Source organism: Parasteatoda tepidariorum, chromosome 1, assembly GCF_043381705.1.
Source record: "Parasteatoda tepidariorum isolate YZ-2023 chromosome 1, CAS_Ptep_4.0, whole genome shotgun sequence".
In the NCBI taxonomy this organism is placed as follows: domain Eukaryota; kingdom Metazoa; phylum Arthropoda; class Arachnida; order Araneae; family Theridiidae; genus Parasteatoda; species Parasteatoda tepidariorum.
In genome coordinates this window covers 67,454,993-67,474,247 of record NC_092204.1, presented here as the reverse complement: position 1 = coordinate 67,474,247, position 19,255 = coordinate 67,454,993, and the positions used below count along the sequence as shown (strand labels likewise).

General features: G+C 26.8%; 1 protein-coding gene across 1 annotated transcript in view; it reads left to right on the top strand.

The window, feature by feature from the left end:
* LOC107449424 (MAGUK p55 subfamily member 7) overlaps nucleotides 1-18,743 on the top strand; it is a 38,748-nt gene extending 20,005 nt beyond the window's left edge. The window contains exons 4-15 of the mRNA XM_016064943.3: nucleotides 1,716-1,784; nucleotides 2,334-2,411; nucleotides 4,352-4,483; nucleotides 5,256-5,337; nucleotides 5,411-5,497; nucleotides 8,490-8,748; nucleotides 10,469-10,536; nucleotides 11,670-11,756; nucleotides 13,250-13,330; nucleotides 14,249-14,451; nucleotides 16,886-17,020; nucleotides 18,411-18,743. Of these exons, the coding sequence (XP_015920429.1) occupies nucleotides 1,716-1,784; nucleotides 2,334-2,411; nucleotides 4,352-4,483; nucleotides 5,256-5,337; nucleotides 5,411-5,497; nucleotides 8,490-8,748; nucleotides 10,469-10,536; nucleotides 11,670-11,756; nucleotides 13,250-13,330; nucleotides 14,249-14,451; nucleotides 16,886-17,020; nucleotides 18,411-18,593 (1,464 nt within the window). The 3' untranslated portion in view covers nucleotides 18,594-18,743. The remainder of the gene's footprint in view (nucleotides 1-1,715; nucleotides 1,785-2,333; nucleotides 2,412-4,351; nucleotides 4,484-5,255; nucleotides 5,338-5,410; nucleotides 5,498-8,489; nucleotides 8,749-10,468; nucleotides 10,537-11,669; nucleotides 11,757-13,249; nucleotides 13,331-14,248; nucleotides 14,452-16,885; nucleotides 17,021-18,410) is intronic.
* The last annotated feature ends 512 nt before the right edge of the window (nucleotides 18,744-19,255 follow it).

Genomic DNA, 19,255 nt, shown 5'->3' with positions numbered 1-19,255 from the left:
CAAAACATTTAGCACCACGCTTCACCCATTTTAGGGAGAAGTAATATTTTTGTTCCCTTATAGCAGTGTTTCCCAAACTTATGACTTTTGTGTACCATTTCTAAATTTTTCGTAGCCCTGTGTACCATGAATAAAAAAAATTTATTTATTTTTTACTATAAAAAATTGCACTGAAGTTCAAAATCGCAACTAGCTGTTGACACCACTAATTATTAATTGTTAACTCTGCAAAAAACAGCCAATAGAAAAATAGGTAATCGTAAATTTTCATGGCTAGCTTTGTTTTTAAGAAAAAAGTTTTGAAATGTTCGTTTGTTGCAAGATATTTCGCATACGAATGCGTACCTCCGCTAAACTGTTCCCGTACCCCTGGGGGTATGCGTACCACACTTTGGGAAACACTGCCTTATAGTTTACAAACATAGATTGCAGATCTAAATAAGCAAAAAATAAATATATGAATATTAAGTAATGCTGACAATAAAATTGTTAAGGAATTTCATTATTATATGGGGACGATGAGTTTTATCATTTCACTTTGCTAGGAAACCTTTGACCTCACACTCAGTTACTTCTCCACACAACAAACTGAGTTTGAACATTGATGACTTTGAACATTATATCTGTATTTCAGAAGCAGAGATAATAATATGTGCTGTAAGTTAAAAAAAGAGTTGTCATTATCGACCATATCATGCAGATTGAGTACAGTTTAAGAGTCATTTACATTGCCATTGTACTGCAACACAGGGATACTGCTGAGATATGATCATCCTTTTTTGTTACTAGAGAGTATTTTTAAAATTAAGCAAATATAGCTATACTTATATAGGATGCATAGCGTTTTTGAGAAGTGCTTAAAGGTGCTTATTTTTTATTTTTGTTTTTTAAAAGCCCTTAAAGGTGCTTTTTTCACTGGGTGTTTTTAAAAAGCGCTTAATTTTCCCTTTACCATGTTGATTTTAGCTGTGAATTACAAAAAAGGACGCAGTTGACATTTTTCTATTCAACGTTTTCACAATTCATTCAACCCCAATCTATTTCGGCGTATTGTCAGTTTGTAGCGTATGACAGCGCCATTCGTTTTATATGATTCAAAATTTCATGATTTTTAACAATTATCAAAAACAATGCCAAAAGGTTTTTTTTTTTTTTTTTGACAAGATGGTTGAAACAAGATAAAACCGTCAATTGTCAAAAACTTTCCAACCCTGTCCAATTTTGATATTTTTTTAGAGTGCTTAAAAATATCTTTTGAGTGCTTGAGAAGTGCTTATTTTTTATTGAATAATTTGGCTACGCATCCTGTTATATCTTGAAAAACATATTAACAAAATAAAATATTTCACATCTGTTCCAAAGAGTATGAAAACAGTTTCTTTTTTGGCATACATTTTTTTAACACTTGCTGTTGCCAGACTGAGGGATTATCGGATATCCAAAATCCCCCTGGTTCTAATGCCATTAAGTTCAAATTTCCAGTGAATTTTTAAAAGCTGGAAAATATGTAATGCCTATAATGGCATCACATCCCCTTGCATATTAAAATTTTGTGCTTGCATGTAAAAGTAATTGCAATAAATAAAGTAAGATGAATTAAGTACCCTAAATGTTAGTTTTTTTACAAGTGATTAAAAAGTTTCTTTTTCTTCTAAATCAATATGTACATCCTTTGTAACATCTAATTATTATCATTAACTGATATTTGTTTTTAGGTTCACAATAAAATAAATAGCCAAAGTGTTCAACCATCTTACCAAGATGTGAATAGACTTGCCAAAGATGTATGTTTTTTCTTTATTTTCATTAAATAATAGCTCTTTTTTATCAGTGAAATAATTATTTAATTTTTTTAATATTCAGAATATTAAACCTAATTTTGAAAATTGTTCTATTATTTCAATGTTAAGCTATATCGATATTTTCCTCTGTCAACTGTAATGAAATTTTTAAATTTAAGTTCTGTTTTCGTTCTTTTGTTCTGTAAATTATTATTCAAATTTTCTCTTACATCTACTGTCCCAACAGCAGAAACCTCTATATTAAATTGCTACAATATGGAAAAATTCTAAGATTTATCTGAAGTGTCAGTGATTAGATAATTTTTTTCTTCAGGGCAAAAATAAGTCTTCATCACTTGCTGGCGTCCCTATTTAATTTTGCCATATCCACTACTTAAACAAATTCTTATGAAATATTAAATTTGTGTTTTGTTTGAAGATATTAAAGTTTGAAGAAAGGTTCATATTCATGGCTCGTTTTTTGTTGATTAATAACTGCATTATATTTTATCGAAATATTTTGTTTGTAATATTTCTTTTATTTCTTTTCAGGTTAAAGAACTTCTACAACTTTTTAAGTCACCTGATTCTGATGAATTACAATTTATATTGGAGAAACCTCATTTAAAAGTAATGATACTTAAAATCTCATTTAAAAGTAATGCAACTTAGAGAAAGGTTAAATTAGTGCTATCAAGAAACATAGCTAAACAATCTGAAAATATCACAGATTGTGTAACATAAGCAGGCATACTCTAATTTCTGGTAACTTGTAGGGGGGGGACATGTTAATCGATATACTGTCCGCTGATATGCAACTGCGGAGTTGAATTTCAACATGTTGATAGGGCCTTTTTGAAATATTAACTGAAAGAGAGTTATTTATTTATTTTAAAATTCCTATTTATTCGAAAATCATTGCAATTTTAAATGGGTTTTTTTTAAATAATAATTATTTATCCGTTGTTGAATTCTCATTTTATAAGCTCACACTTGACTTGATGTCAAAAGTAACAACAACAAAAAATAAATAAATAAATAGATGGCCACATATAAGTTTTGACATTTATATCAAAACTTTATAAAATATAAGATAGAAGAGAGATAAACCATTGTGAACTGTTATATGATATAAGGCGGTCCTTATATATTGTTAACAAATAAAATTACTTCTCATTTATGACTTAGTATTGTGTTGACATTATGCATTCCTAAATTAAATTTTTTCTCTCGAATACTTTTTTAAGTCCAACTGTCCTTTTATTTCATTATTATTAAATTTCACTAATAAAACGTGCTTACATAAAATTATAATAATTATATATTTTGTAAACAAAATTATCCTTTTTTTCTGACTTAAGAAAAAAAAGCTTTTAATAGAATCAAAGGAAAAGAACACTTTATGTCCATCAAAGCATATTCTTGGAAAAAACGAATATGCGCATAGACAGGAAGTGTTTTTATTCAGTATGGCCCTTTCTCATTGTGTAATAACTCTTGGGTGTACTGATTTTTCATGTTAATGATTTGTCAAATCTTAGTAACACAATAAACAGCAATCCAATCTTAACTTTTATGAAAAAATGGACATAAACTGTTCTTCTTCCTTGATCTTCAATGATGAATGAGAAGCAACCACTGGGGTGTTTACTTTCCGAAAGGTATTGCCACACTTCCTCTCAAACAATGGAGAGCCGTTAGGAGGCTTAAGCCTATTGTTTAGAACTGACTGCAAAAGAGAGGTGGGAACTAAAAACATCTATTCGCTATCATTTGACTAACTTGAATAGCTGTGTCCAAAATAGGCCAATTCAAAAATGATGATATTGGTGTAAAAATGCTAAATGATTTTAAAATATACCATGAAGATATGGTAAGTCTTAAAACCAACTTTTATCTCATCTTCATTTCATCTGGATCTATGCAAAACAAAGGCATCAATAAAAATCAAATTTCTTTCTCTATTCTTTTTGTACTGTAAATATTATACTTTTGTTATATTTTTAAAAAATATCAATGTAAATCGTTATTATAGAATTTAATTGTTTTTTATATTGTTAATGAAATATAAATAAAATTTTTTACTCTATTCTTTTTGTGCTGTAAATATTTATAATTTTGTTATCTTTAAATAAACATTCATGTAAATCGTCATTATAGATTATTTAATTATTCTTATATTATAACTATTATTCTAAAAACAATTTATTGTGTCCACTCTTCCAAGCAGTCAATTGTTTCAGTCCAAAGAATGTCCTCTTAACTGAGGTTTCACTGTATATTGTATAAATGAAAAATTATGTTTTACTTAATTCAGTGCTAATAAATTCTGTTTATTATTTCTTATATTTATTTTCTTCCTTATAAAATATATGCTTTTATTCTACTTTTTCAGACAAGGGGTTTGAGTTAAATTCTTTTAAACATACTTTTTTTTTTCTGAACAGCTAAGATATATTATCTGTGTTTTTTTTAATTGAAGTCTTATTACTTTGCATAAATATTTCATTATGTGTTTTTTTTTCTCTTCTACGGTTAAAAATTTTGATGTGATACATATATTCTTTTAGGCTTTGTTTCAAACCCATGACCAGGTGGCAAGAAAAGATTTTCTTCCAGCATTACCAGATGTGCCTTTTGAAGTAGATGAAGATGATGAAAGTGTCAAAGTTGTACAACTAATAAAAAATACTGAACCTCTTGTAAGTTTATATACATATACTATACCAAAATAGCTTTTTTTTCTTATAATTTTACTAAATCTTTTTTCATATTCGTTTTATATATATATACATACAGAACGCAAAATTTCCACTGATTAGCTTAATATTGGCAACTAAATATTTAAGACTGAATTTTATACTTCAGTGAAAATGATTTATCTGCCCCCTCCCCCCCCCTCTAAAAAAATTTCAATCTTTTGTTCGAGTAGTATGTTTCTTGATGCTCTGATAGTTGGTGGTATTTTAAAAGTTATCCAAAAATTATTAACATTTTCCATCTTTGTAAAATAATGTGGGACAAATCTTTTGTCAATTTTAGGATATATAAATTCTGTTCTATTTTATTTAATGTCAAATTTTTTAGCAAGTTCAACTTCTTCCTTATCTCCTACTTTTAATCAACTGTTGTTGCAATTTAAGAAATCTGTTCTTTTTTTTTTATATAATTAAACTTATTCTTGTATCAATGTGATTGGATGGAAATTGCAAAAATAAATGAATAATCATAAACGAATCTATTGAAAAAGTTTGTAAATGTCCTAAGCTTGTAACATCTGTTAAAGAAAAAATTTTTCAAATACTGTTTTTATACATATTCTATATAAGGATGCTTTCTACTTAAAAATAAATCTTGAATGTCGTTAAATAGAATCAAACTGTGTATTCTTTCTGTGTTAATTTGGGATTTAATTTCTTGTGGTATTTTTTACTTCAAAGTTTAAGTTTTATTTATGATTTTTAAATGTCTTAGGGTGCCACAATAAAAATTGATGAAGCTTCAGATGCTGTTGTTGTTTCTCGTATTGTTAGGGGAAGTGTAGCGGACCGCAGTGGTAAGAGAACTTATTTTCTTTTTTAATTTTCAAATTTACAGTTTTGATTTTTCTCTAATCATTCAATTTTTAGGCCTTATAAATGTTGGAGATGAACTTCGAGAAGTTAATGGTGTTCGTGTCAAAGGGAAAAGTCCATTGGACATTCTGGCAATTTTGGTAAGGATATTACTTGGATTAAGTTATCACTTTTTTTGTTGTAGTGTTTATTTTATTCATATCTTATCTATAACTTTTACCTATTTATGTCTAACTAAACAGCCAATATATTTTATTAAAGTTAAAGAGTAATTTTAAATGTGTACTGAATATGTATAATTAAACTGAGCTAGCTCATTGGCATCTGTAGCTGGATCTAGCAAGCAAAAGCATGTCTTATTTATTAGTTTGGAAATGATATTAAGGATAATATAGGAAAGGAGGTGGAAATGTGGCATTGGTGGCTGAAAATGAATGTATAAAGAAAACATGCAAATGCAATAGTGTAATGAATAAGTAAAGCAGAAAAACAAATAAGTAAAACAGAAAAAAAGAGTAAAAGTTAAGATAAAAATTATATTTAAAAAAAATGGACAATGGCACAAAGTGACCTTAATACTATGGCAAGCTCTAGTATTAGGGTTCTTACTAGCCTTAAAGTTCTTAATAGGGGTAATTTTTTATTTACCAGCAGTTATGAGTTTTCATACGATAACAATCACACTAGCATTTCAAGCTTAATTGGAATTTATACTTGCATATGGATTCAGTTATCTGTGCTACATTTCTCTCTATTGGCATTCTGTATTTGGAACTAAAAACTTTTTTTGCATAATATCTCATATTGTAATTTATTACCGAATTTGGTGCCATTTCTTTTTTTAGGTTACCCTACAAATATCTCTTTAGTTTGCTCAATTATATTGTAAATGAATTTTATATACTGTGTTTTATATGTAATGTTTTATTCTTTACTGCACTAATTTAATTTTCTTTATTTCATGTGTCATCTGCATTCAACAGGAGGTAAGAATATGTTTTTATTTTAAATCTTTATTGATATTTATATTTAATTATTTTCCTTTTCAATGATATTTCATATTTTTGACATTAATTTCATTGTTATGAATTCTGTATTTATCTCTACAGTGGGCTCCTCAAGCTTACATGACTGTATAACTCTTGTTTTACATTCATGTAAGCTTGTAAGATTTCTGTTTGTGGGCTGTTGCTATGTAATTTATGTATTATATGTTTTGAATTGTTCTTATGGATTTTAATAAACATTTACCCATATGCCCTAAATTGGGCAGGTCGAGGTAAATCTTTCGTGAATGTATAACTCTGTTCAACTATTTTTTTGTATTAATTTTAGTAGGTTGATTAATCCTCAAGTGCAGAAATTTTTCATTTGAGTTATGAAAAATATTTATATATGTTGCAAACCCATTTAATGTCTCAAGATTTTGATGTAATAATTCATTTTTAGAAATGTTTGTCCTGTACAGTCAAAAATTGGTGTCCATGGAAGGACATATTCCTTTGTAGTATATTTTTCAATATAATTTTAACCTTGCAAAAACTAAGTATTCAAATTTCATTTATAAGAACATATAAAATAATATCAACCTTTCCAGTAATGTAATACGCCCTTCAAAATAAATAAAAGAATATATCAGATTTTCACTTCTTTTTTAATCCTCCATTAACTTCCAAATAGATCATATTCATTTAACTTTCCTGAATATCATGCCACCTGGTACAGTTTCCAAAAGCTGTTTGCAGTCTCCAAATGAAGTCTGCATGCATATAACAGCACAAATGAGAATTTGAATAACATTATGAAGCAAAAATATATATGTCCTCATATGAGATCCATATGCATGAGAGGATGAAGAAATATAACATTATTAAAGTCTTATTTAACCATATGTATTATTGATATATACTTGTTTAATTTCTCAATGGCAATTGTAATTATATTATTTTTAATTGTCCTATTCTTTTACTTTTTTATTTATTTTTGGTCTGTTGAAGTTTAAAAAAACTTTTCTAACCAGGGAAGAAAAAAACTTTTATTGATCTTTCAACTTCATTTATGAATTAGTTTTTAAAATATTTTTCGGTTTTAATTTATGTTTCAGTGTCCTTTTAATTTTTTTCAGAGTGTTCGGAGAAAGTATGAATTTTTAATATTGATATAAACTGTTAACAATTTTCATATGGGCAGTATAAACTAAAACTAGTACAAAACATGTTTTTTCAGATGACTTAAACTCACCAAATTTGTTTTCCTTTTCTCATCCTATTTACTCATTAATTTATCAACATTCTACTTTATTGATGAAATTTTTTTGCATATGACATATTTTTTAAAAAATTATTTTCAACAAAAGTATAACAAAATTTAAAAGATATTTCTTAAATTTAAATTCATTCAATGTCATTTTAGTAAATAAATACTGAAAATAAAAACTGAAATAAAAAACTGAACAAAAAATTTAATATAATTATGACATTTAAAAAACCTGTATATTGTGGTGTGTAACATATAAAATTTTCTACTAAAGTATTGTTTGTTTGTGTCTTAGAGTGTTTTTATGAGCCTGGATTTAGACTTGCTCTTGTCTTTTTTTATTTAATTTGTTTACTTATTCCCAAAAATGTGTTATTTTTGTGAGAGTTTTATGCTCTTTTTATAGTGACGCTGTAGTGATGCTTTTTAAAGTATGAATTAAAATTGTTTACATATCTAGTATTTTAAGATAATTTTTTTATTAAAACCAATAGACAAATGTAGAGTTACTTTTTCTATCTAGACGGCAATTTTAAGAATATCTATACCTACATAACATTTAATATTTACATCATTTTGACTTTGTAATTCATTCTATATGTATTAGTCAATAGACAAATGTAGAGTTACTTTTTCTATCTAGACTGCAATTTTAAGAATATCTATACCTACATAACATTTAAAATTAACATCATTTTGACTTTGTAATTCATTCAAACTATATATTACTCAATACTTTACAAGCCAGTTAAAATAGCAGTAATATTTTGATTCCTAGTATCTTAGAGAAGGGAAAAAAATTTTCTTGTTACCTTTTTAAGTTTAGTTTTTTTAAAGGTTTATATATGTTTGCTTATTCATTTTTATTCTTTTATACAGCAATGCAGAGAAGGAACCATTACTTTTAAGTTAGTTCCTGGAGTACCTCCTGCTATTGCTCCCTCAGATCAAGTCCGTGCTAATTTCTGTTATGATCCAATGCTTGACCAATTAAATCCTAAACCAGAATCGGGACTTGCTTATCGAAGAGGGGATGTTTTGCACATTGTTAGTCGACAAGATCCTGATTGGTGGCAAGCCCATTTAGATGGTGATTCTAGAATTGGAATTATACCTAGTCCTATTATTCAAAAAAGGTAAGAAAGATGAAATATTTTCTATCTAAAGTGGCCTTAAAGTTAACTGCTGCCCACATTTTTGATTTTATAATAAAATTACAATGATGTCGCGTAAGAGTTTTGTAATCTGTAGATTAATAAATCTTTCGGTTAGCCTCACTAGCCCAGAGTGATTTTTCTGTTTTAGTTCTTTTTAGTTTAGTGATGCATTTAAATCATACATAGTAGGTTAAACCCAATTAGAACTCTTGTGCTCCTAAACTCTTCATTCAATCAATTAAAAATTCCTGTGATAAAAATTTTTTCATGTAATCCTGTTTGATTTTAATACTGTCGGATCTCTATTTAACAAAGTCGCTAAATTCCGATAATTAGTTCGTTATATGGAAAATTCGTTGAAGAGAAAATTACCTTATGAAATACTTAAACAACACAAAACAGATTTTAAATTCATAAACCCTAGACTTAAATAAAATAGCAATTGATACACCTTTATCTTGTAAACTAGTATCTACTATTATGTAAGAAATCTGCATGGAAAGCAAGAATAGAGCAAAACATTATCCAATGTTACACTGTCATGCTACATACATTTTCAGCTAAAAAGAAAATTAATTTATATATAAAATTATAGCTGCATTTATTATTAAAGTAATTTTAAACATATATTACCACATGCGTTCTTAAGTTTAATTGCTACTGATAAAATCCGTTAATTTCGTCTGAATTTTTCGTTTGAAATGCAAACAGAAAGGGAAAGATATTTTCCTGCATTCGCTAAAAGTTAAGTGGCTTCAAAAATAAATTTCCCCCATAAAATGCGGTAACAAGGTTGAAATTTTCTGAAATATTTTGGGAAATAGGGAAAGTGGATCTCAAAGAAAAGTTCGTTAAATAGAAAATTCACTTCGCTATATTCCTAAGAAATTTCCAAAATGTTCATGGTTCCTCGAAAAAAATCGCAAAATGGAATTTCGTTAAGTAGAAGTCCGACTGTATATGTATATATGAGCAGTGATGGCTCAATGCTTAAAGCACTGAACTGTCACAGTAAAGAACTGGGGCTCGAATAGCGCCTTGAAGCTCACACAGCTTTGGTTTGATGGATTCCAGCTTATCAGAAAAGTAAAGGCCGTCTGTGTGCACTGCGTACCAGATTTGCCAGCGGTCTCACAATGGATCAGAAATCACGTTGGTCCCAAAATTGTAGAGCTTTAACCTCTATTACTCCCCTCACTCACAATGGGCTGTTGCAGAAATTACTTTTTTTGTATATAAAAATAATTTTATCCATTATCTTCAACCTTCCCTCTCAATTATTTTGCATGTGTAAGTTTGCTCATAAATAGTTGAATCAATAAATTTATGTAATAAATTTCAATCTATATTTATTCTTTCTTAAGCTCTAAATTAGTGGTTCTCAATTTGTCTATGTAATATATTTATTAAAAACATTGAGTAATGAATCTCTCAACTTGCCAGTGACAAATTTATCAATGTTTAAAAACTTGAAGCTTTTCTTATTATCTCAATATTTTCTTCTTGTCTCAATTTCAAAAAATTTAATTAAAATTACTTTTTTATTCTAAAATACTATCATTACATTTTTGCAAACTATAAAAAAAATTTTTGCTGCACTTACTGATCTCTATTTCATAAATCAAGTCATTTACAAACACTTTACCATATAGAGTATTCTACCTCTAGTTTCTTTTATATAGTTTTTTTTCTTTTTTAGACGGCTCTCAGCTTTTCAGAATGGTAATTTGTACAAAACAAATGGAAAAAACTCAAATGATTACTTTGGTGAGTCTTTTAATGTATATGTATTTAAACTTACATTTTTCTAAAATTTCTGCTGTTCATTTTCTTTTATTTTATTCTTTTATTATAAGGCTTGCAGCATTTCATGCAAGTAGACTTTAAATGTTTCCTTTTTTGTGTTTTCAGTCTTACAAAATCACTAATTGCAAAACATCTTATCTTAACAAAGAAATGGATTATGTATAAATGTAAATGGATTATGTAGCTAAATAGAGTTTATAGCAGAATTTTATAGATTTTCTAACCTGTTTATTTGTTGAAAGTAAGTTTATGTGAATTTATCCAAATTACTAAATCAATTGTACAAATGTAAATACTAAAAGGATATTAATTTCAAGCACTGATCAATATTATTAGGAAAGATGAAAACATTGACAATAAGATAATGATAAATGTTAAAGATGATGCTCCAATGTAGTATTAAAACTTGTATAAAATTTTAATCTATGAAATATATTAATTTAGTTTATCTACTACTGCTGCTAATATTATTGCTAAAACTCTGTAAGATTTCTTTAGTGATAATTTTTCACATCAATTTTTCAATTTAGATCCATGCAATGCAAACATTAGTAATTTAATAAAAAATTTATAGTACAGTAGGGAACCGATTATCCGGAACGATCGGACCATCGCTATTCCGGATAACTGNATCAGTAATTTAATTAAAAATTTATAGTACAATAATATTGTTAATAGATAGTAAAAATTGCAAATATAAAGCATAGTAAATATTTTGATTTAAATTTTTAGGAACAAAAGTTCTTTTTAACTTGTTTAAACTATCTTTGTGTCTGAGCCATTAAAAGAAAATGAAAATTTGAAGAAAAAAAATTTTTTTTTACACATACTTCTTTTTTTTTCTTAATTCTATTAATTTTATGACTAAATCATATCCTTTTTTTAATATTTATTTATTAATTTGTTACTTATATTGAAAACTAAACTTTTATGATTTTACATAGCTCTTCATTTTATTTAAAGAAATAAAGATGAAGAAAAATTATTTAAGTTCAAAGCTTGTGAAACTGTAGTTGTGGGAATAATTTCTGGAAAAATTCTATCTATAGGCCTCTTATCTTTTGGTTTAAGTAGCGTTATTTTTTATGTTTTAGATCCAGATTCCAAAGATATTCAAGTATATGAGGAAGTTACTTTACTACATCCAGTTCCTGGAAAATATAGACCCATTGTATTAATTGGTAAATAAAATAATTCATAAAAAATTTATTTAAAACCTGCTTTAACTAATAAGTACCTATAATATTATACATCTCGTCTTTACCTAGGCCATAAAAGAATAACTTATGACACCTATAATACTGATATGAAGTTTATTTTCTTTGTCAATAATTGAATAAGTCACAGAAATTATTATTTCACTAAATTCATTCTAATGATAGATCAGACAATTCTGTCAATTGTACTGATTTGTGACAAAGTTCTTTAAAATTTAAATAAATTCATTTTAAAATTTAGATTAAGTATTAATGTCGACTTTTAAAAAATTTTGAATGGCAAGAAAAATTTCCATTGCATCAAACTTCTTTATCTGAATGAGGAAAAAAGTTAAGTTTTATGAAGTGCGTCTGAACAATTTTCATTTTCTTTTGTACTTTCATTCAAATTTGTTATAAAGCAAGTAAAAGGGCTGATTTAGTTTTACTATTTCATAGTTTTGAATAAAATATGTCTGGTTCCAGTTTAAGAAAAAATCAGAAGAAAAGAAAAAAGCATCTAGTACATTGTAGTTACTAAGACACAACTACAATTTTCAGTCTATTCTCCAAAATATCATTATTAATTATCAAAATGTTAGAAGAAAAATTACTTTTTAAAACTAATTCTTAGATTAAAAAGTTTCTGTATAAATTTTTAAAATATTGATTACCATACTTCATCCAAATTTCGTAACAAATTTATTTAACAAATTTATTTATTAAATAAATTTGTTACGAAATTTGCATGAAGTATGGTAATCAATATTTTAAAAGTTTCTGCACAAATTTTTAAAATATTGATTACCTTACTTCATCCAAATTTCGTAACAAATTTATTTAATGTTTATAAAAATTAGACACAAATGAATGACATACTGTTGACAGAAATGTCTGTTCTATCATTTGTGTGCATTTTGTGAAATACTTATTTTCAGCCCCTAATAACACTATTATTTATAGTTTATTTTCCATTTCAATAATTTGATATTTAGAAGTATTGTTAAGTAAAAATGTAGATTTGAGTTATTCTTCTTGAATTTTTTTTTTATAAGCATGCTATAATCGTAATAGACTACACAGTGGTTAAGACGCAGCACTGACATTGTATAAGACTGGAGTTTTAACCAGCTTGTCTGAAAATTAAATGCAATCACTACGCAATGCCACCATCATGCCAATGGACTGGAAAGTGGAGGGCCTTAACCTCCATGGTCCTTTTGCCCAACAATTAACTACTGCAGGAATGTTTTACTTAATAGTTTGTTTAAAATGCATGATTTTTCCAAATAAAATCAAAATAGTTGCTGCTATCAATTTTTTTTAATGATTGCTGACACTTTAAATTATTCCTGAAAATTTGTTATTGTAATTCTGTAAAAAAAAAAGAAAAATATTTTTGAAATAATGTTTTATTATTAATTTACTTATATATATGTATACTTGAGAATAAAATTTTTTCTTATGATTGTTTTTAGGTGCTCCAGGAGTTGGACGAAATGAATTAAAACAACGACTCATCTCATATGATCCTGTACATTACAAAACAACTATTCCTCGTTAGTAATTTATATTATCCAACTACATTTGCCTGTACATTTGTAAAGTATTGATTCATGCTTTCACACATATTTAAATTCATTCAAATAGCTAGTGTTAAAATTGTAGCTTTTATTGAAACAGTTGGCAAAAGAATATGTTCATGTTTTTATAATTTCTGGGTGTTTTAGTTATTATTTTATGCATACAGTAAAGCATAGATTATCCAGACAGATCAAGGCTGAAGTCTACCCAGTTTAGTTAACAATTAGACAATTTTAAAAAATGAAACCATATCCGTATTAAAAATAACTATTACAACTGAAAATTTAGGAAAAAAACAGCCGTGGTTATGTTTTTTTAAATACCATTCACACTTTTTTAGACTTAGAACTGGTAATTACTGTAAGGCATATTACAAACATTTTTGTATGAATCAAATTTATAATGTTAATCTACTTCTTGAGTATCTGAATTTTTCATTTCTTTGACCAAAACTGATTCAAAATACAAATCAATATGCAGAACAATTCTAATGAAATTTATTACAAAACTTATTAGAAAAATAGTGTGCTCTCTAACACACTCTTTAAAAGCAAATGAGGCTGGAAACATATCCCTCCAATGGAAATTGGTTGACTTCACTTTCCACTCTAATTGAAACGGTGCAGAACAAATGTGAGTAGAGAGGAGGGAAGGGTCCATTTTCGAAGGACATCAAAGTCCTAAAGTAATTTTTGACTCACTTTAAAAAATAAAGAAGACAAATTTTCGCTTAAAAAAATTTTTTTTTAATTTTTTTACTCCTTTTTTTTGTTAAACAATTGTTTGAAAAATATGTGGTCCTTGATCTATCTAGTTCATTGAACTGTTTGATTTTTTAAGCATCCGGATAAATTGCATTCTACTGTATTTATATAGCTTATCTTTTTAAACAGACACCAGCAGGCCTCCTAAAAGTTGGGAAGAGGAAGGTAAAGAGTATTATTTTGTAACACGGGAAACTATGGAGCAAGGTATTCGTGATGGCAAATTTGTGGAATATGGAGAATATCGTGGAAATTTGTATGGCACTAGTTTAGAATCTGTATTTACAATAGTGCGATCAGGACGTATCTGCATTATGAATCCCCATCCTCAGGTAAATAAAAGTTTTTTATTTACTAATCTAAGTATTTGTGCTTTACACTGAAACCTGAATAAATGGTGTTTGCAAATTTTCGATAAATATTTGAATAATGAGGACATTGATAAGGAAGATTGGATAAATTTATGTAATATAAACATTTTTGAAAATTATCTTTTTAAGGGTATTTGTTTTTACAGACAAATTCAAGGTACTTCAATGGAGAATTGTTGTTCAAGTGTATTTGCTAATATTTTCTTACATTTTTATGAACAAAAATTTTTACAACATAATTTATTAATTGGGTTTAGATTTATTGATAATTTAATTATTTTTGATTGTAATGATTTTGATTTAATTAAAGATATTTATTCTAAGGAACTAAATTTAATTAAGACTAATTCAGATGAAAATTGCGCTTATTTTCTGGATCTTGATATCAAACTTCATAACTAAAAAAATTTCTTTGGATTATACGATAAAAGAAGAGATTTTAAGTAATTTTTTTCTGTTTTATTTTTTTAAGATTTTCAAAAAAGGGGTCAGCACTTGATTTATTTCTAAGTTTTCTTAATGATTTGGCAATTTATATTTTATTTTGATGTGGCTATTCTAACTTTATCTTTATTTATTTTTCTTATTTGTGGGCGTCTCTTTATGTCTTAGTTTGTGTACTTTTAAGTCATTATTAAGACTTACTTTGTGATTGTTTGTCATTTATTTTTCTTTGCATTTACATTTCAATTTTTCTAATTGCTTTTTCTTAATTGATTTTCCATTATGGGACCTCTGGGCACTGTCAGTTTTTGGTTTCACCATTGACAGCTGAAAGGTTCCTGTGTGTTAGCAGGCAGTGTGTCCACTGATGAAATGTTAATTTGATTAAATGGTGTTATATTATGTCCCATGAAAATATAAATAAACTCAATAGAATTTTTTTAAAAATATTTACCTGGTTTGCTTTGTTGGTAAAATATAGATCTGAAATGATATTCTGCATGTAAAACTTGTCAAAGAATTATGTTTGTTCACACAATGACATTCTATCACTGTAACCAAAAATTTTATCTGGAAAAACCTTTTACAGTTGCTTTCAATTATTCTGTGAATAAATTACTCTATAAATAAGTTGCAACAATAAGTTGCAATTACTCTATAAATAAGTTTTTATAAATAAGTTTGAGCAAAATCATGGAAAGTTGTTCCATCTTTGAATTTTTAAAATTTTATCAAATATCTTGTTCAATTATTGTATTAGTTGTATTTTTCAGGCTCTCACACTAACTCAAAATTTATTAAATAAAAGAAAAAACTAGTTTTATGGGCAGAAACAAGTTTGTTTCTAATCTGCAATAATATTACCTTAAGGAATTTGCTGATAGTAAAGGTTAAAAACTGTTTCTCTTAGAAGGAGATATCACTCTTATATATTTGTAGTTCCTGATTTATTGGTGATTTATTTCATTAAAAGTTGAATTCATCGTAACAATATAATCTATAGTACTTGATCATATAAGTAAAACTTAGATACAATTAGATCTCGAGCATTAAAAGTCTGTTAAATCCAAACAGTTTCTAAAAAAAATTTTAAATAAATAAAATTGATATCGGATGCAATTATGCAGCATGATGATGAATAGAACAGTTATAATCTACAAATGAAGCTAAACTTTTTTTCAAAGTTTGATCAGTTGTATAAATTTCTCGAACTTCATCAGTTTCCAAACTTAAACTAACCAACAACAGAAAAAGAAAAAAACTTACATTATTTAAATTCAAAAAAAAATTTTTTTTTAAATTGATTTTAAAATTTTTATATCGACATATAAATAGTTTTAGAAATATTATTTATTTCTTTTCAAAAATTACCTTGACACCTAATATTTAAATAAATTTTAATCTCTCTGTATATTGACAGCACTGAACATAGTTTTTATGGGAGGTGATTTCAACCACACTAGCAATGAAATTGTTTTTTCCACTTTAACTATGTGGAAAAAAATTTCTAAAATGAATTTCCTGTTTGTGTCTTTCCAAAAGCTTGTGTGATAAAGAAATCAATTTTTTTTAAGAAATTAAGATTTCAAAAACCATGTGGATTTAGCATGAAATCGTTGCAAATCGCAATGCACTGTTCTAAAATCAAATATAGTAGTAACATTGTATAGAAAAGTAGAAATTTTAAAGACGGTTTCCAAAATTTAAATCTTTCAAACCCTCTATCAAAGGGTTATATTTTATTACGAGTACGTGTGTTAAAAGTGGACTACATATTTTTAAGGATCGACAAGTTGGTGACTAATTTTTTTTCAAAGAAATATTGTAAAGTTTTTTTAAAAAAGAAAAGAAACTGTTTATTACATTAACGCAATAATTTTTAATTACATGATAGCTTATACTACTATGCATGATTGATACATTTTGTAATTATGATTGTATTTACTTTCAGGCTCTGAAACTTTTATGTACTGCAGAATTAAAACCCTTTGTTATTTTTATTAAACCTCCGCCTTTTGAATTGCTCAAAGAAACTAGAAATAACGCTCAGTCATCTTTCGATGAAAATTATTCCCGTGGCTTTACAGTAAGTCTGTTTCTGATATTTAAAATTGAAATTTTACATATGCTTTTTAAAACTTTTTGATTAGTTTGCTAATAATATTAAAATGCCTTTGTTGTGATGTTACTATGTGTATCATTATATTATAACAGCAAATTTATGCTTGTACTTTTACCTAAATTTGCTCAAAAGTTAACACTTTTCTTTGTGTGGATTGTAAAATAATGTCTAAACAATTTAAATGGAATAAATAAACAAGTAGTCCTTTTAGTACTATAAGCAGAAGCCATAATAATCAGTGCTGTGACACAGCATTGACTATGGCCTTTATGTCTCAAATTTGAGAAGATAATTGTTTATAGCTCTGAAACCTTCACATGTCTGTCCTACTTGCTTATGACAGTGTTTCTTCATTAATAGTGATTGCTTACTTAATAGTGATTTTTAAGCCATGTAAGAATAATAATTGAAGATTAACTAAAATGCAATTTTGACATTTAAAGTTTTTTATTACTAAGTAAGTTATTAAATCATTATTTGCATTTTAACATCTAAATTGAAATTAGGCTTTTTAACTCAACATTATTTTCAAATCCTAATAGGTTACTTCTAACATATTTTTAAAATGGAAGAAACTTTTTTACTATCCTTTATTAGTAATAGATTCTTGATAATCAAGCCTGATTACAGGTTTTGTGAGCTCTGGGTCAAAACTCATTGCAAACAGAAAGTAATTTTCATATTTTTTGAAAAAGATTCTTTAAACGGTATTGTACCTTTTAATTCTCAAAATATCAATTTCCATAACTATACTAAATTTATAACATCAAAATATTTTATAAATACTCGTTTCTTTTAGGGGGAATTTCAATACGTTTTGGCTTATTATTTATTTAAGTTGTAGTTAGTTTAATTGTAAGAAAATGTGAAATATTTCAAAAGTTTAAATAAATTTGTAACACATTTTTGTTATGAAATTAAAATAAGAAACATTTTACTTTTATTAAAAAAATTTCACCAGACCCTCAGCCTGGTTTACCTGGAACATTCGTCCCTGTCTTCTCTCCTTTAGTTTTCTCCTATAAATAACAACATAATCGAGATGGCATATGGTTATTTGTTCTGTATATTAAAAAAAGTAGAAATAAGTCATTTTAATTATCAAAATGGAGCCTTGTTGGTCAGTTGACCTTTAAGGATTGTTTATACTGACAGCATTATCAAACTTTTCTTGACAAAACATATTCTGCAATTTCAAATTACATTCATGATAAATCTTATATAGTGCATTTCTTGCTTCTCATATAATTTATGTTTTGCTAAAAATATTATTTATTAAATTTAATAAAAATTTTATTATTATTATTTAATATTATTTAATAAAATTGAATAAAATCATTATTTTTCAACGTAGGATAGAGAATTGCAAGATATAATAGATAATAGCTGGAACATAGAGAGAGTATATGGGCATAGATTCAATGCTACTTTAGTTAATGAAGAAATAAACAAGTCATCTAAAGAACTATTGACAATTGTCAAAAGTGTAGAAACTGAGCCTCATTGGGCTCCTTCAAGTTGGGTTTTAACACCTTAGGGATTGCTTATATACTAACAGTATTATCAAACTTCCATTAACAGAAAATACTACAGAATTCAGTATATATTTATGATATATCTTAACATATTAGCATGTGTAATGACCCCATGTTGTAAATTTCTTTTGATGTCATAGAAATGCTTTATTGCTATAAATATGTATTTAATTATGTGTATGTATATGTGTATTCTGTAAAAAGCTTTGTGAAAATTACCTTTTTTAAAAAAAGGTGTATATTTTTAACTTCTCCATTTAGGGTGCTGTCATATGAAATCAGTTGTAAACTCTTTTAACTTAAGTGTTTTTTAAAATGTTAAATTTTTCATTTGCTTTTTTTTGAAAAAAAAATTCATGCATTTACTCAGGATTTTTAGTATTTCTAGCGATTATTTCATTGCATGCATTTCTTTATTATATATCTATCCATTTCCTGTTATTCAATTATAAAAGCAATATTCTTCTGCACGTTATTATAGCTTTAATACCCACCGAAATACTTGTGTTCATCAAATTCTTTGTACTTAGATTTTTTTTAAAAAATTAAATATTTAAATTCAATTATGTTTTTGCTGACTAGTTTTATATTTTAAATTACATTGCATATTCTTAATTATGTTTATACTTAATAATTTCTAGATTACTAATTATTTCAGGTTAAA